Genomic DNA, 18,531 nt, shown 5'->3' on the forward strand with positions numbered 1-18,531 from the left:
AAGTCGAAAAGTTAATCTACTCTGCATATAACGGATAACAGATAATAAAAAGTAAGGAGAATGATGAATTCGCGAGTTTTTTCGGTGTAATCTTGGAAATTGTGATCCACCCGATTTCTCGGATGGGTATCTGAAATTGGAAATTTTCTCGAACCTTAATTTTTATCTATGATGCCAAGTTATACTTTCCGCAGAAATGTTGTACTCGAAAGATATTAAAATGAGCACACACACAAACACACACATACGATCTCTCTCTCTCTCTCTATTTCTTTATATCTCATGTATATATTTTCATTCCAATTACAATATCTATGGTAAATTTTTTTTACATTTTCACGTCGTCGCGACGGATTTGTGCTGTGTGAACAATTTGGTCCAATTGCTATCACCACACGCTTATTTGAAGATTGCATTAAGAAACCGACCTGTCGATCGATAGAACGTCAGCGAAGTGAGAACTTATTTCCGATTCTTCATCTTCCCGACCTCCCGAGAACTTTTAGTGATAATTCTATCTGATCCCCGCTCGTAGCTTCGTCTTACCGTCTACTTCTTTACTCTTTGGCTAAATAGAACAACAATCTCATTGTAATAATAATAACAGTAAAAATTAACGACGCAAAAAACTCTGGAGATACAAACAATAACTATTCGCATCGCATGACTCGAATTGATTCCCCAGGATTACATCATTTTCTTTACATTTCTTTTAAACTCGGAGCCTTACATCTGTCTAATGCGTAATTCCCTAATAAATATCTAGAAAGTTCGATCACACGATCGCGCTTCTAGTGATCTTGACTCCCTCTCTTCTTTTACTATGATTACGATACTTTAACTCGCGCGAAATTCAGATCCTACACCGATCGGGATCTACGCTTAGGGCTTCTGGATTCCGGAGCGGGGAATGCAACTTCTACTTCATTTACCGCTACCTTGCCGTCGCAATAAGTACAAAAGACACGTTACGGTGTAACGTCACGAGCGAAAGAAGAAGATAGGGAAAGAAGTTGCGCGCTTTCTCTCTAACATTTTCCCGAGATGTCCGCGCGGTTTCGCACCCGGATTCACTCTACTTCGCTGTGCCTTGCGATCGAACGCTCACCGGAGAAAACGAGCCCCGAGGTGCGCCGTCGCTCTCTCGGAAATTCCAGGAAATCCCTAAATCCCTAAATCCTCCGGTGTTTCTGATGTATTCCGATCATTCGGAATCATTGCGCAAACCCTGCGATTTCTCCTCCAGACGAGTCTCTCACCGCGGGAGGATTTCACTCCGGTCTGCGAAGGATTCGCCTTGAATCCTTTTCGCAGCGCGCCGCACAGTGGTCTGAAATCAATACTGTCTTGGCCAAAACTCACTTCTCAAAGTCTCACCTCAAGTTGGTGCAAATACAGTTTCATCATGTCTTATAGTCAAATAATCTCGCAAATTGTTATCACTTATTATTTTTCATTACTCATCGGTAAATGTGAGATAAAAATATTGCCCGCTCAAAGATAAGTGACATTAATCACATCTACAGGGTTTTCCAAAAACAAAAAAACGTTTCATTTTAAATGATCAGGAAAGCAAAGTTTTATAGAAAAAGTTTATGAAAAAGGAACTTTTCACGCAATAACGCGATTGTTTCGCTATTTGTGCGCCGTTCTGCTGGAAATAAACATCGTTCAAGTTCAAATCATCCGTTTCGGGTCAAAAAAACGTCGGTCAGCACCGTAACGCACTGAAACGGTGGCACCGGCTTTGTTTTCGAAAAAAATATAGTTGATCTGGCTAGAGCCTTTACCGAGATTCCAAGTTTTGGCCAGACGAACTTCTTACTTTCGAACCACTGTGCCGTCGTCGCGAACAAAGAGAGAGAGGACGGGGATCGACGCGTCCGCAGCGACGAGCACTTCATATCAAATCATCAAGCACCGTTTATCGCGGCTTATCAGTCTTACTCGTTCGCGAGGAGCAATCGGACTTGCTCTTCGACTTCCGGCCGAGCAGCCTGCGCAAGGAGGACGTCCACTTGGTGCCCCGGCTGAATCCGCTACCCCCCGCGATTCTCTCGTCGCCCTCATTACAGTCCAGTGAGTCGCTGATCTTCCTGCTTTTGTCGCTGCCGCTGCTCGTGCTGCTGCTGACATTCTCGAAATATTGCGACCTGCGGTCTCCGATTTCCGACGAGAAGCTGAAACAACGCACAGGCCGGGTTAGAAAACACTATCGCAACGACCATGTAGAACGGAAAATCACGACGACGTCAAAGTGACGAGAAAATGACCATAATGACTCACTTTCGATCGTGACTCGATCACTTTCTCATCCCTTTGAGTCATTCTGACGTTATTGCGATTTCCTGTTCTACCTCGCCAACTCCGGCCTCTTCCTGTCGATTGCTTCCTTCAGTTCGGCTAATTGTGAGCAATACTTAGCGGAATCAATAGTTTGCGCGCACTTTAAACGAGCCGGTCCCGGTACTTTCTGAACACAGTATAAACGAAGCATTTTGCGAGCATGCTCTCCGGGGTTTTTTTTTCCTTTTACATACCCCGAATCCGAGGAGAAAGCTCGGACCGTAGGCGGCGCGGTGGAAGTGGTCAGCGAAACAGAATGTTCGGCTACCGGGGTCCTAGGACACGCTTCGTCGTCGGAAACGCTGTTGGTGCTGCTGCTGGTGCTGCTACTGTTACTATTGCTGCTGTTGCTGCTGCTGCTGCTACTGCTGCTACCGCTGCTGTCAACGCTGGAGTCGTCGACGTAGCCGATTCCTTGATCGGTTACGAGCGAGTTCGTTCGCAGACCCTGAGATGAGCCAGCCAGTGTCGAGCAGGGCCGAAACCAACTGCGAAGATCTTGTAAGGGCGCTTGAAGGCACTTGAAGATATTCCCACTAGGAGTTCGCAAAATTGTCCTTTAGAACAGTCCGCATTCCCAAACAACACGCGATATCCCATGGACGTTCTGGGGACGTCTTTGGGACATCGGACGTCCTCAGGACGTCCCTTGGAGATCTGTGCTGTCTGGGAAGTAACGATTTAAAAACATTTAGGTTCGCGTCGCCCGGACGGAGTTTCAAGCCTACACTTACTCGTCGCGGCAGTCGTCCACCTCGGCGAAGGTGCGCCTGGCGTAGAGGCAGATGGAACATCGGCGGCGACTCCGACAGGACGTCGCGTGGAGCGTGACGGCGCGGAGGTGACGCGCCGCATGCCTCAGCGTGACGGTCTCCCTGGTCAGCGCGGCGACGCCTTCTTCGCGACGGCGTAGTTCGGCTCCTCGCTCGTTCTGCTCAATCCTGAGCTTCTCCCTCAGCGACTTGTTCTGCAAAGAACGGAGAAACGAGGAGTTTGTCAGTCGCACGAAGAAAAATATAAAAGACGAAGACACATTCGAGGAATTGGAAAAATACACGGGGTTTCCCATCGAATGGTTTTTCACTTGAAATCCCGCGCCATTTTTCACGAATTCAACGTACAATTGCCGTTCCTCAACAGCTGGCAAGCAAAAAGCATACGGTTAACGAAAACGGAACGACAGAATATCCCTGCTGTCCAAACTAGTTGGCAGTTTTGCTGTCTAAACCAATTGTTTTCTTCCCGCTCTCGCTATATTGACATAAACATTTGATGTTCCAGCGAAATTTGTTTCTTCTCCGTAGCACCGAAGAAAGGAGATTCACCTCTCTCTCCAAAGCGTCCTTCTCCTCGCGGATAATGTTGGCCTGCCTGACGACGTCGAGGCGCGCTCTCTCAAGGCTCCGCCTGGTAATCTCGTTCTGGTCCAGCTGCATGTGCAGACGACGCAGGGCCGACTGCTGCTCCTGATCCAGCCGTTTTCGCGCCTCCAGGCAGCTGTCCCTCTCGTACTTGATCCGCTCGACCTCCTCCTCCAGTCGCAGATTCTTCTCCAGCTGCAGGAACAGCTCGTCCTCCTTGGTGCGCAGTTCCGCCTCGCAGCCCTCCAGCCGCTTGTCCAGCAGCCTGCGAGCCTCCTCCAACTTGTCCCTCTCGGCCTGCGAGAGGAAATGAAAGGACTCGATTTTCGTTTGCGATTCTTCCTTTCTGCGCGCGCGAAAACGAAAGCTCCGGGAATTGACTTCCGACGGAACGTTGAACTTTCTCGATCTCCGCTGAGAAATACGCTTTCTCGACTCCCCCCCGAGTGACATAACGCCGGGGGTTGGGAAAGTTTTATTTTTTCAAAGTGACTCCTCGCCGTCACTCGCCACTGATTCGAAAAATTAACGCAAAAATTAACTCCCTCCCCTCCTCTCCCGAGATAAAAAGAAGAATTAGGGTCCTGTATGATTTAACAATCGACATCTACCACGTTGACATTCACCGGGTGACCCGTCGTGGCGACCCACGACGTCTACCTCGATTTCGCACGGCAGCACGATGCTGACGAGCGAGACGCACACCCGGCGCTCCCCCGCTCCCGCCGCTTTTAGTTCTGTCTAGCTTAGTAGTCGGCTACATTGTAGGTCAGTTAGATGGGTAAGCGAGAAGCGGAGAGGTTGATGAACGCAGCGGATGTACGATGGCGTAGAGCGAACGCTCAGATATCCTCTCGGCGAATCACGTCGTCGTCGAAGCGAGCACGAAGAACGGGAAGATGGGAAACGAAAGACATCGGAGAGCCAGCCGGGCTTTGCGCCCGAAAGGAAATAATTCCACAGGAGCAGGAATCCTACTAATTTCAAGGTAGCGATGGCAACGAGAGAGCCGCGCATTAAACTTGGGTAAAGGATGTAGCAAATTAGGGTAGGGGGGACGGTGAACGGCTGGACAACCGTGCGATGAAAATTCGCGCGCTTGTACGCCGCTGAGGAAGATTTCTTCGGATTTAATAAATTTTCTTGCATCTCCAAGGAAATTTCATCATCGGCGTGCTTCGAAGAAACTGATGTTTCGATTAACAAGTACGATTGTTAGACTCTTCAACGGATACGTATCTTTGTCTCGAATAGGAAATTGGTTCGAAACGAAAAATAATTTTCTTGCGAAGAAATTATTTGTTTCGTTTCACATGTTTATTTATTGCAACCAAATAATACTTTATTTGGTTGAAAGGCATTATTTTAAATGACAGTGTTCTCTCTGTTGAATAATGGAATTTTCTTGAATGAGACAATACAATTTTCACTCGAGCAAATAATAATGTATATATATTCTTGTATATTGTTTTCTTGTATTTTATTTTTTTTCTAATATTCTAAGAACATTTTTATAATATGCCAAGAATATTGTATGAAGCGGGCGTATAATATCAACAGGACGTTCCTATAATATTAAAAAATATCACATGCCATCCTTAGAATGTTATAAGAATATTATTCTAATATTTAATAATATTCATATAATATTCTAGGAATATTACGCGCTTACCATCATGCTTAGTATCACATGCACAAATAAGTTGGCGACTCTCTCATATCCACAATCTAATGGCGCTTCTCTATTTGTATCTACAGAGAACTCTCTCTTCAATAATGCCTTTCATTTCTGGTTAGAGTATTTCGACTCGGGCGTCTCGTATCTAAATATTTTGTATTACGACTGTTGACTCGACTCAGCAACTCAGTTATTAACTAAATGCAACAATAATACACACGGTGAATGCATATATGCATTCTTATTGTAGAATTTAATCCGATCCGCAGATTATTCGTGTGATAAAATAAGATCGTGTCGTGGATGAATTTTTGACGTCGATCGCCTTTTTCTCGACGGGACACCGGAGGACTTTTGCGCAATCGGAGAACGTAAACGAACGTGGAACGTCGAAAAAAACAGGATACCGCTGCGGAGAGAAACGCCGCGCCGAGTATCGATATCGGGTCTCCGATTTCCATCCGTGCCTCTTTTTCACGAATCGCAGCCTTATTCGACTTATGCGGACATTCCATTTCCGCGTCGGGTTCGATTTTATCCGCCGTAGCATACGATGGAGAGCATCACGATAGATATCACAAGGAGGATCCTGCAACGTACGACGGACACCGAGCGGAAACCGAGCCAAGATGTGCGCCAAGAAAGTGGAATAAAGGAGAGGCTGACCGCTTCGCCACTTTGGTCCGCGATCTCTTTTCAGGTCAGATGCCGTTACCGTTGCTTTTATCACGTCGCCTTAGCTCGTTACTCCAAGCAGCAAAAATAACTGCGACAAAGGAAAAAACACGGCACGATGTTTCACAGAGAATCCTTCGAGCAAGAATCTCGATATTTTTTTATCTTTCCGTCTTAGTACGCGCGGTCGCTCTCGCATCGAGAGACTTTGATGATCGAACGGCAATACCCTTCACTGAGAAAATTAATTCTTCAAATAAAGGAAACATATTTTGTTAAATATATTTTTCTAATTTAGGCAAATATATATTTTGGATTTAAGAGGAAAATTCATAAATGCAATTATGTATTATTATTTTTTTTTAATTTGCAAAATGATTTGTAAAACCCTGAGTTTCTAGATTAAAAAATATAATTTCTTCGATTTAAAATACCGTTGTAGAAGAAAAAGCAAATGATTTCTTTACGAGAAAAAAACGAGTTTTTAAAATTAAAGATCGTATTTAAATAAATATTTATTTTATTCATTTCAATCGAATAATTATTTAGTTAGAAGTATTCAAATAAATCATTCTCTTGAATCAAATTCGTTTGGTTTTAATGAATATTTTTTTCAATGTCGTGTTTACTAGATTAGTAAGTCACCTTTGTTTTCTAACATCGCTGCTTTGCAGCATGGCCTTCCAGACCAAATTCTGCTTGCCATAATGAGATCACACGCAATTACCTTGATGTAGTTGACACACTAAAATCATAGGTCGTATCAACCATACACATACTTATCAGATAACAGATAACTTATCAAAGATAAGTAGGATAACGTATTTGTTATAGTTATACGTTTACAACTAAATATTTCTGGTCACGTGAACTATATCTTTTTTATTTACTATATACAATTTTTAGTTCGAAGATATTGTTTTTTCTATTCAATATATTTTCTTCTCAATTCATGAAAATTATTTTTCGATAACGCGAGTATACTTTTAGCAGAACTGTATAGAATTTCTTCATGTGAAAGCGAGTTTTGTCCTTGTGAAAAAATTATATATTCTTGCCTATACATGAGAATATGACTCTTGAATTTATACTAATTTTTTCTTTATCTAATTTTTTAATCTTCTTCTTCTTCTTTAAGAGAGAGAGAGAGAGAGAGAGAGAGAGAGAGAGAGAGAGAGAGAGAGAGAGAGAGAGAGAGAGAGAGAGANAGAAAGCCGGTACATCCGTCATCCTAGATCCAGACACAAAAAATGTCGCAGACGACCCAAGTGGGCGGCGGTAGAGAAAATATACGAGGAGGAGACGCGACGAGGACGAACTCGCAGGCAGGATATGCATGCCGCAGGAAAAGTAGAGTAACGAGAGACGAAAATAGCATCTTGCCGCTACGTTCTTCTCGTCGGTTACGGCTCGCGAGTGCCTCGGGATTACTATTGGCTCGGAAGGAAGGTAATCATCGTATTTCCACCTCGAAATTCGGAGATGTTAATTTATATTTAAATAACAACTTCAATCAGAGTAATGTAACGGCCGTCGACTATAAGAATAGCACGCACTTACGTCATCTAGATCGAAATGTCTTTCTGGTAAAACACTAAAGTAATCCATTTGGGAAAATACGACGTTACTTTCCTTCCGACCTTAATCAACCGAAGCGCGATGATCGCCGACGTAATTCGCTTAAATGTCGATGCGCGACAACACACAAACTAGAAACCAAATGAAAGGAACACCTTTGATTGGAATTAAATCGGCCAAATAAACCTTGAGCGATAGTTCAAGTAAATCACGCGATCTTGCGAAACAACGACGATCGGTGAGGACATCGGAAAGAAGAAACCGATATTTATAGAAGCGCTTTAATGAATTATCGCGGTGCGCCGAGCGAGAAAATTACGATGCGACGCAATTAGTGACTGATATATCTAGAAAAACCAACGAGATTTACGGTCCGAGCAGCCTTACAAGTGAGAGATTATCGAGCGATGAGGCCAAGGAGAAAAGCGTGCGCGTAGGAGAAACAAAGACGCGACTTCTCAAACCCCGACGAGCCGCGCGGCCGAGAATGTCTCGTCTTTCTAAAAAAGTAATTGCCACTCGAGGCGGTTCCATACGGCACGCGGGATTCCTACGGAAACAGCGGTAAATGTACGAGAAGTTGTCGGAGACAGACAGGTGTAATAATATTCGAAGAGGTACAAGCGTGTGGAATGTCCGCTCAGGTGTTTCGTGAGCGCTGAGGATCCACGACGAGGGGCGATTCTCGCGGTGTTCGCGAGAAACGATGAACGAGTTTTACGAGTTGCCGTCGCACCACATTATTATTTGCGCCATCGATCCGGTCGAGAGAAAAACGCTCCGTACATACCGGACCTCTTCCCAAGTGCACTTCCCAATTAAGATTCCTGACGGTCGCGACCGGATTCTCAGTGCTGCTACTCGCGCATCCCAGTGCTTTTTAACGGCGGGAATCCTCGAAATCATGCGGAGATCCAGATGAATACCGTAATAGAAATTCAACCTCGTCGTCGTCCAGCTGGTCGAGGTAGTAATTTAATTTCTAATTAGTCGCTATTAGCCAGTAATGTTACGTTCACCTAATTCTCCTCATAGCTAGATAACGGCTGGATAAATAAGTTAACTGATGATTAAACGAAAGAAATTACGATTACGAGATGTGTAGAATAGCGAAGTGCGATGAAAAGTGGGTGCTTTACGAGACAACCGTCGACGTGCCGCGAGATAATTAGATGCGAATGAGCATCCGAAACACGTGCCGAATCGGGCAATCGGGTCGGCCTTCATAATCGGCAGTTTGATACGAGCTTAACGCATCGGTCCATATTATTTCATTCATTTGATCGAAAAGTGAGTTCAGAATACGGACTATAACATCATTTCGGATAATTATTAGATGAAATAACATGTTTTTTTTTTCTTTTTTTTTTTATCTAAGATGAAGACGAATATATTTTGTAATTCTTCCGTCTAGATAAAGATGTTCTACTCATTCATCAGGATGATTATTCAGATAATTTTATCTAGATATCGTCAAATATTGTCTATACTAGTTAGATACTTGTCTATACTAGTTTTTGACTCAGACTGACTGGGTATATTTCTATTCGGGAGGAGCTCGTGGACGATGACGAGAGTCACGAAAAGCGTGGGAGCGACGAGACGAAATGAAAATGAAGACAGGAAATGCGAGAGCTCGAGCGCACACGGCGCAGCGGCGCTTTCTTGACTGCGACGCGGTTCTCTTCCGCGTCTCGATTCCTTCTGCCTGCTTAGATCCTTCTCCCTTCCTCGTTCGATCTCTCGCGAGAGACGACGATTCCGCGAGTAATATCGCGAGAAGGAAGACTCACGATTTCACTGCGCCGGGCTGATTCACGGATCAGCCGGCGAGAGAGAGAGGGAGAGAGATAGCGGGTGCTGCGCGACTAATGAGATCGCGGAAGGATTGGGATTCTGATCTGACTATCTACAGTCGACAGTCGCGAGTTCGCCCACACGCATACGCACATGTGATATTTACGAATTTCATCTTATTAATATTCTCGCAAAATGATGTATCTAATCACTTCGAACAATTTTACCAACGAAATACACATGACCATTTTTTCCCCCGGATAGCGCCGAGAATCTCCTTAATGACAGCGCGTCAAGAACTCCGGAGGTTTGGTTGAAAAAGGAACAAAACGCCAAATTGCACAGCGCGCGACAAAACCGCAGACACTCGTGGGTGTGTCGAATTAGTTTTCACGAGCACGGCTGGAATGGAGGTGCGCGAATAAAAAGTTTCGAGCGCAAAATCGTCCCGACAATAGCGGCGAAATGTACCGTGGGAGTAAATGCACCGTGCCGCAGCAACAATGGGCGGGTTATCGCGATATAACGTGGGAAAGCGCAATTTTCCTTTGTTGCACGTTGTAAAATAGTACGACGCGCATGTGTGTACGTGAAAACCTTTAAAAGGTTTCATTGCATTTTGCAAATGCATCGATGCACCAATGCGCGATGATTGATGTCGGTAAACGATTTCTCTTATATTATTATCGATCGTCTTCGACGAAGGCAGCGGGCTTCCTTTACCTTGACTTCGTGATAGCGCTCCTCCAGGTAGTAAGCGATATCCTTCGCCTCCTCGTACTTCGCGGAGAGCGCCACGTACTTGTCATAGTGCCGCTTGAAGAGGACGAACCTGCGTATAAACGGGGAGAATGGATTAGTTATGAAGCTCACGTAATCATACGCTTAGAATGCAAGATCCGTCATTTGCGAAATTAGAGAGATCCATTAATTATACACAGTGGCGTAGCTAAGGAAAGGTTTCGGGGGGTGCTGTAAGTGGACTAAAAAAAAAAAACGAAGAAATTCGAAAAGTCTTAAAGATTGCCATTTTCTTTCATTCGTCAATCCAATTTCATCGTCCAATTATTTCATTTTCATATTAAAATAACATTTATTTCATTAATTAAATTAATATTTTTCAATGCAATTTCACTCCGTATGCCCTCTCTCTCTCTCTCTCTCTCTCTCGTTGGCTAAGTAAAAAAAATTGAGAATTTCGGGAAGGGTCTGCAGTCCCCACAGTCTTCCCCCTTAGCTACGTCGCTGATTATATCGATCCGCGGGGGATTTCCGGGTGATGAAATCATCTCTCGCGGAAGGTGGTCTCACGCGGTTCCTCGCGTCGAGTCCGCCGACGGACTCGCGCCCGGCTAGTTTCCCCGGCCATTGTTTACGAAAAAAAAATAAAAGCGGACGGAAACGGACAAACGGACAAGACGGATGCGGAAACATCCCGGTTTTCGGGCCCTCGATCTCTCGAAGGAAGTCTCTCGGCTCTCGCGCTCGATTTCACCGCGCTTCGTCTTCTTCGAGCCCGTCCTCCCTCCCCTCTTCGCCCCCCTTCCACCCCCCTCCGTCGACGCCGCTGTTGGCCACCGCCAACGAACTTTCGCTTTCGCACGGCCGAGCGGATTATTCGGGCCCCGATCCGGACTGATTCCGGTGCGCGCCTCGCAACCACCGCAATATTCCGGTCCCATCGTATTTCTTCTGGCAGCTGACTGGAGCGAGTGAAGGGACTGTCGACCTGTCAACCGGCGACTCCAAGCGGACCCCCGAAATGTGAAAGTCACCTGGCCGGTCCCGGAAATACAATACTCGCGTCAAGGTTGCCGCCGCGATCGATACCGCTGTCGATAACAGCCGATGACGTAAGCAGCGTGTTCCCCGAGTCGGAATTTCGAGTTGCTATTTTGATATCAGCTCTTAAGGATTGCTCGCGCCTACGTGAACGGCCTGTGCACTGAGAGAAGGATCTCTTCAAATTTCATCAATTTCATCGCGTCTCCAAATAAATCTCATCATTGGCGTATCGTCATCGTTCATCATTGCTCCGAAGAAAGCAATGTTTCGACTAATAAGATCGTTAGATTCTCCAACGGATACGCATCTTTATCTCGAGCAAAACATTTGTTCGAAACGCGAAAGATAATTTTCTTACGAAGAAATTACTTGCTTCCGTTTTACATATTTATTGTGACCGAATAATATTTTATTCGGTTAAAAGATAGAAAGATAAGTTTTAGTCAAATAAATAGAAATGTTAAACTGAAAGAATCTCTAAATTTGAAGAAAATCTTTTTCTCTGTGCAGACTACGAGAAACCTACTTTAACGATACTACCACTTGTCAACTTCTCCCTTGAACTTTTAATGCCACACATTTAATTTTCATAGCTAAGCCTCGAACAACCTAGTTCGACGCTAAAAACAGCGAGAACGGAAATTACGACATCATCTACTGTCATGTCATCTATTTATGGTTGTCACTATTTATGGTTGCTATTTTAGCTCCTACCGCGTTGTCAAATTAAAGATTTAATATAAAGTCGGACCGAGTATCGACTTGGGTTTTTTTCGAGGCAGCGACGAGCAGTGCGAATGGAATCGAACACTGGCCGAAAGTCTCGTCGACGTCGCAAATTTTCCGCAAATTCTCGCAATCCAACATTATTGTTAACGTTAATGTCAATTTGTACTGTTCGTAACGGCGCGAGCAAAGCCGGTTATTACAGTTACTTCGGCAGGTATTACGCGGCTCCAGAAAGAGAGGAAATTTGTGCGTTACGTAAAAGCATCGAGAGCTATTTCACTGCGCTTTCAAAAGCCGCATTGTCCGGCGCAACGTATATTCGCTCGTCCGTATTCCTTTTTTTATGAATGGTGACTTGCACACGAGAGAGACAGACAGACCGAGAGAGAGAGCGAGAGAAAGAGAGAGAAGTACAATCGGGATGAAAAAAGTAGAAAGAAGCCCCCGGTGGAATATTCTCCGACGTTAATTCCTCTCTCTCGAATGCGATGGTAGTAATTACGGACTTCCTAGTAATTACGAAGCTGTGAATGGGCACGGGTTACGATGCGTGGATGAAAACATTAATAAAAAAAAAAAAAAACGAAGAAATACACGGTGAAATGTGAAAGTAATTAGTCGGCATCGGGGATAATTGGTATATCGCGCAATCACCGTGATACCGGCTAAATTTAGCCCGCCTGCCTGTGTCTCGGTATCGATGGCCCCACTACCGGATCTGATATCGTACACGATACTTTTTCCAACGCAACGCGTATCTACGATAACCACTATGCGAATCACTTCGTTTGCGTTGTATCGCGTTAATATCGCGAACGAGCAGCAGCGTTCAATCGAAATAGGAATCAACTCCGGAGAAGAGCCTCTGATATATTTTATTTACATTATTAAGCACTCTCCCTCCCCTCCCCCTTCTCTACTCCCACCTCCTACCATGACACGCCGTAGGAAGCCGCTCCCAGTCATTTAGAAAAGAAACGACTGTCGTTTCCGTTCCTCGATTATGTAGGTGAGCAGATGGTAATGATTTCCACGTGGTGGCAAGGCCAGCCAATCATGAGTAATCGACAATTTTTATTGTCAGAATGTTCCACCTACTCGGTCGACACGCGAAGACACGCAACCGCGACAATGGGAATAAAAGCGGTGTGTCGCCGCTTTCATCGGTCGGAGATTAAAAGATCGCATTTGTCTTCTATAAACAAAAATCAATGTTTTCACATCCTGTTAACTAGTGAGAAATTGTTAATTTTTCCAATTTTAAGGAGGTCGCGAAACTCATTGTCGTGTTTTCAGTGGCGGATTAAGGGCGTTATTCGTAAGTTTCATATTTATTAAGCAAAATCATGTTTCTACACATTTATTTCACTATCTGAATAATAAATTTTAATTTAAAACGAAGTTGAGGTATATAAATATATATATATATATATATTGAGCCAGAAACATCAAATAATAGCTCGAAGAAAACGCAAAGGGATTTTGTTACACGACAATGCTCGACCACACGTTGCAAAAACAGTTAAAGATATGTTATCGGCACTTGGGAAATCTTAACACACGCCGCGTATTCACCGGACTGTGCTCCTTCGGATTATCACTTATTTCGATCGATGTAGCACAGCCTTGCTGAGCAAAATATATGAAGAAATACAAAAATAGCTCGATGGATCGCTTCGAAGGACGAGCATTTTTTTTTTCTCGCGGAATTCACTTATCGCCAGAAAAAGTTATAGCTGGCGATGGAAAATATTTTGAATAAAATATAATTTAACGTCTCTCTAAAAAAAGGACACATGAGCGTTTAAATATGTGCATATATATACATATTTCGAGTATTACTGTAATTTATGAATTTATGAACTTACACTGCTATATTTTCAAAACAAAATGACCAATAATTGTGAAAATTGCGTGTAATGTCTGTACATTACAGAAATTTGCTCTTACAGAAATTTATTGCTGCTAAACTAGCGATTGATTGACCCATTTTGATTATTTAAAACACTGTTGTTAGTAATTCGTAATGATTAAATTATAGAGCTCGCAATGACCCCAAATATTTCGGTGCTCAGAGTTGCAGTGATTAAATATTACCTTATTATTAGTACGAATATTTAAATGCTAATGCTTAGTAGCGCCGTAATGATGAAATATACCGTCACAGAAATCTAATAATGAGAATTACTGAATTTGCAGCGATTAAATATTGAGAAAGCAGTGCAAGTACAGTAGATAGTGAGCACACACCAAGCGAATGTTCCGGTAACGGAAGATCTAGGATGCCTGACCGCAAACTAGTTGACTTAGGTTCAATCCTACCCTAAGTCTCTACTTTTTTCTTTCCTTTTTTTTATTACTTTTATTTTATTATTAATATCAATGAAAAAAAAACACATACACCCTTTTTATATATATTATTGGAAATATATCAACCAATAATTAAATATTGGCCGAATAATTATTGAAATATTGTCAGTATTTAATCGCTGTAAATTCCCTGGTAATTCTCAGTGTTAAATTTCCGTAAGGGTACGTATTACATCATAGTAATAGCTTTTCACGAAAATCTGATTTTTAATTTAAAAACATAAATAGAAATTCCAAAATGCGCGCCGACCTCAATCGTAAGCAATATAAAAATATTAATCATAACCCTACATTATATTGAGATATTTATTATTTTTCATGTATTGCAGACTCATCTGTTTAGGAAGGCGAAGATTTACTAGACCCCCGGTACACGAGCGGAGACGCGTGTGCGATGGATCGCCAAGGCTGTGTGTTTCGGTCGAAAGGTCTTTTTGCAGGTTCTTCTTCGTGAAAACGCGCGAAACATTTCCCCCACTAACCTGTAGAGATCGTTCTCGGTGACGATGTCGCGGATGGAGTCCTCCGGGTCGATGCGGTCGGCGAGGAGGCCGCCGGTGGTCCTCGGCGGCGACAGGATGATGGGCCGTGACGACCTCCCGGCGGCGACTGCGCCGCCGCTGTCACCATCCCCGCCGTCCACGTCTCGAAGAGCACTGCTCGCGATCAGATCGTCCTCGGACGCGGTGGCCGGCAGATGGCCGGCGGCGCTCGGGCTCGGCGACCTGGTGCCCGGTATCGCGCAGCCCAGCAGGTCCTCGCTCCGAGAGTGGCGCATCTCCGTGACGGCGTACCTGCCGGCGGCCGCCATCGTCGCCGCGCGTTCCGCTTCCCGTTTCTTAGCGACGACGGGCTTAGCGGCGGCCACGAAGAAGCGCTCGGCGGCGACGACACTCATCCGGATCGATGGTGGACCGTGATTGATGATCCGCCTCCTTCTCGATCGCCTCTTCCCCTCCGTCGCTTTCCCGGTGTGAAACTTCCTCCTGATTATATCCTGATTTTATCCCGCCGGCTCGTTGCGGATATTAGAAAGAGAAAGAGAGAGAGAGAGAGAGATTCCTCCGGGGATTCTCCTCCTCGACGGTAACCCGCTTCAATTTCCACCGCTACCACGTGTCCTCTTCTCGATCCTCCGGAGAGGATTTCCACCTGCCTATCGGGACCTTCTCACTCGGACGGACCGTTTCGAGACGGATGTCAAGAGGACGGTTCCTCGCACGGATCCTCCCCGCCCGAGATCCTTCGCGCTTCCCGCAATAACGACGACGACCTCGTTATCCTCCTCCTCTTTCTCCACCTCGTCCTCGTCTTCCTCCTCCTCTTCCTGCGTCTCCTTGCCGCATACGGGACCTCCGTCGAAGCGCGCACCACGTCGTGGGAGAACGCGGAATTCCACGGGACTCGGCTGAATAATCGTCCTCTCTCAGGATACACACGAACGCGCGCGCACACACACTGTGTGTGTAGTCGCGATTTACGCACCGTAACACACACACACACACACTATTCACTCACTCACTGATCCCTTCGCGATCGAACGTGTCTCGCGCTAATTCCAGATATGACATATCCGATATATATCGAGTCGCTCGACGAGTCGCGTTAGCGAGTTTTATTAGCGGGACGACGGGGAGGACGGTTTCGTAATTCTCCGCTTCTCCGCGCTCGTCGTCGTCGCTGGTCGTCGACGGCTGGCCGCGCTTTCGTAACTACCACGGAGGTATCGTTGGAACTGACAGGATCGCCGCTGCCGCCGCTTCTTCTGCCACGCTCGCTCGCTCGCCTACCTCCGCTTTCTTCGGAAGGTAACGGACCTTCGAGGCCAGGATTCTCCGTTACGTGCGATTCGTCGGCGCGCTCTGACTACTTTTCTCTCTCTCTCTCTCTCTCTTTAGAGCGAAGGAAGAACAACAGGTAAATTTGGGTAAACTTCGAATGCCATTCATCACAGACATTCGTCCGAGGACCCGATGATTCGGATCTCAGGATCCCAGGTGGAACGGATTTTCGAAAGATCTCTTAAAAACGTCCGAAGAATTTCCGAAGGATTTCTGAAAAAAATAGGACGTCTTTTAAGTTTTTAAAGAGTCTTTTAAGTGTTTTCGAGAGTATCCCTTAAACATTCCGCCTGGGGTCTAAGAGAAATTGTCCCGAGGGAAATGCCCGAAAGGGCTGATCCCCTTGACGATACTTTTGCAGGTATCGTTATCTGGTTGTTTCGGTGACCCAAATAAATCAATAATCTTTTTATCGTCACCCTGTCGTTGGATAATTTAGAAATTCGAAACACTTTCATGCGGAAATTCCCATTAGCATTCACTTTGCGACTTGATTGACCTGAAGAATGAGACGCGCGGGCGTCGATCTCTTTTCAAAGCGAAGAAAAGCGTGTTCCTCATGAACTTGACGGTCTTTGTAGGCTCCGAACCGTCCACGGATTCATTACGGATTTCTGAAGGTCGGTGAAAAACAACTTTCCAATTTCTCGAAATGTCCTCGATAATACATCACTCGGTGCTGTTCTGGTAATCGAGCGGGACCGACGGCAAGTTTCTCATCACCTTGTCCGTCTCGAGTAATTTAGAAGTGCGAGTAATTTAGAACCCTACTTCATAGGGTAATTTTCGGAATCGTCCAACTTACGACTAATACGTGAAGGACGTCGCACACGCTCTTCTTCAAAGTGAAGAAAAATATCCGTAAACGGTTTTTCTAGAAAAAATAACTCTTAAACCGCCTACCGACTCGTCACGGTCCTCTAAAGTCCCCCCGGACAGGACTTTCGAATTTCTCAAAATATTCCCGAGAAATACCACTCAGCCTACCGGTGATTCACCGAGATCTGTTTTATTTTATCGCTCGGAATAATTTATAAATTTCTAACGAAGTTCTCTCCCTTCCTACTGCGATATGTGAAAAACGATACGCGAACGTTGCCGTCGTCACTCCTTTTCCTCACTACTCGAATCTTCAACAGTCATCTTCGTCATCACCGAGCACTGTGCTTTTGCAACGAGACCTAAAAACCTAAGGAACCTTTTTTTTATCGAACATTAAGATAATCTCCATTCCGGAGATGAAGGATAGATAGATAGAAAAAAAAGAAAGAGAGATAAAGAAAGAAAGAGAGAGAGAGCAAGAGCAACAACCAAAACTGTTCTAGAAGAACCACGACGTTCATGCAAACAGGCACGTTCGCCGAAGCACCACCGAAACACTCGGATATCTCAGCCTCAGGACACTCGCATGTGAAGCCTCCACTCGAGCACTCTCGGCGGGCACTCTCTTCAAGGACGACGACGACCGCCTGGGCATCGCGCGCGCACGACCGAGGATCCTCGGTCCTCGACACTGTTAGGCGGCGGCCATCATCGCGGCCCCCGTCGACACACGTCGGCCGGGTTCAGGTAGGTCCTCACGATTGAAAAACAACGGCGGATCCTGCCATGCGCGGATCACAACCTACCTAGCAGCGGTAATATCGCGTCGATCGATCGCCACCGTCGTCGTCGTCGCATACAACGCTCCGCTCCGCACTACGTCACGGACACTCCGAACGTGATGCCGGACGGACGGACGACTGGATCTACCTGGCCTTTTCAACTGGCTCGCAACTATTCCGCCAGCTAAGCGGAAAGCGCCCGCCGAGAGACCTTCCGTGCTGAAAGAAGGATCGAAAGGGAAGGGGCCAGGTTGTTGCACACCTGGCTCTTATACTTGGCGAGATCCGCTCTTCGGGCGCGGGGATTCCGAGAGGTGGGAATTGCCTGAAAAGCTTCCGACTGTTGTCGAGAAACGCAGCTTTTCCTTCTTCCGCGGGTTTCGAGGACACGTGTCCCGTTATCTTTCAAATTTCAAGATTGCAGAGAGAGAGAGAGAGACCTTTCGCACAAAGCGAGGTGCACGTTGACCTTTTTGCGTGAAAGATAAGATAAATGAAAAAGACAAACATAATACAAAGACAAGACAAACAACAATAAGACAAAAACAAGATATTAAAAATGTGAAAAACAGGTTATATGTTTGGAAATACTATTCTACAAACTCCAAAAACGAGTTACAACAAGATCTTTGTAGAAGTTTTAAAGAGAATGCATGAAAATTTTGGGGGGAAAAAGAAATTTCAGATCCTTCAAGTATTGACGCTTAAATCTTTCGCCTTACTAAACTAATGAGTCTATTTTGTACTGAAATAGAGCCTGAAAAAAT

General features: G+C 45.1%; 1 protein-coding gene across 6 annotated transcripts; it reads right to left on the reverse strand.

Annotated features, from left to right (window-relative positions):
- LOC106750338 lies at nucleotides 1-17,936 on the reverse strand. Of its 6 annotated transcripts, none has more exons than XM_014630638.1 (7): nucleotides 17,472-17,936; nucleotides 14,802-16,373; nucleotides 10,159-10,267; nucleotides 3,672-4,004; nucleotides 3,081-3,313; nucleotides 2,541-2,882; nucleotides 1-2,180 (listed from the first exon to the last, which is right to left on the reverse strand). In XM_014630638.1, exons 2-7 carry the CDS (start codon nucleotides 15,215-15,217, stop codon nucleotides 1,925-1,927), a joined length of 1,689 nt encoding a protein of 562 aa, XP_014486124.1. In that variant the 5' UTR covers nucleotides 15,218-16,373; nucleotides 17,472-17,936; the 3' UTR covers nucleotides 1-1,924. The 6 variants fall into 6 exon arrangements, with proteins under 6 accessions (XP_014486124.1, XP_014486120.1, XP_014486121.1 ...); XM_014630634.1 differs by having other exon boundaries at nucleotides 14,802-17,341; XM_014630635.1 differs by having other exon boundaries at nucleotides 14,802-17,349.
- Nucleotides 17,937-18,531: the final 595 nt, after the last annotated feature.

Source organism: Dinoponera quadriceps, unplaced genomic scaffold (assembly GCF_001313825.1).
Source record: "Dinoponera quadriceps isolate SergipeBrazil2010 unplaced genomic scaffold, ASM131382v1 scaffold5230, whole genome shotgun sequence".
In the NCBI taxonomy this organism is placed as follows: Eukaryota; Metazoa; Arthropoda; class Insecta; order Hymenoptera; family Formicidae; genus Dinoponera; species Dinoponera quadriceps.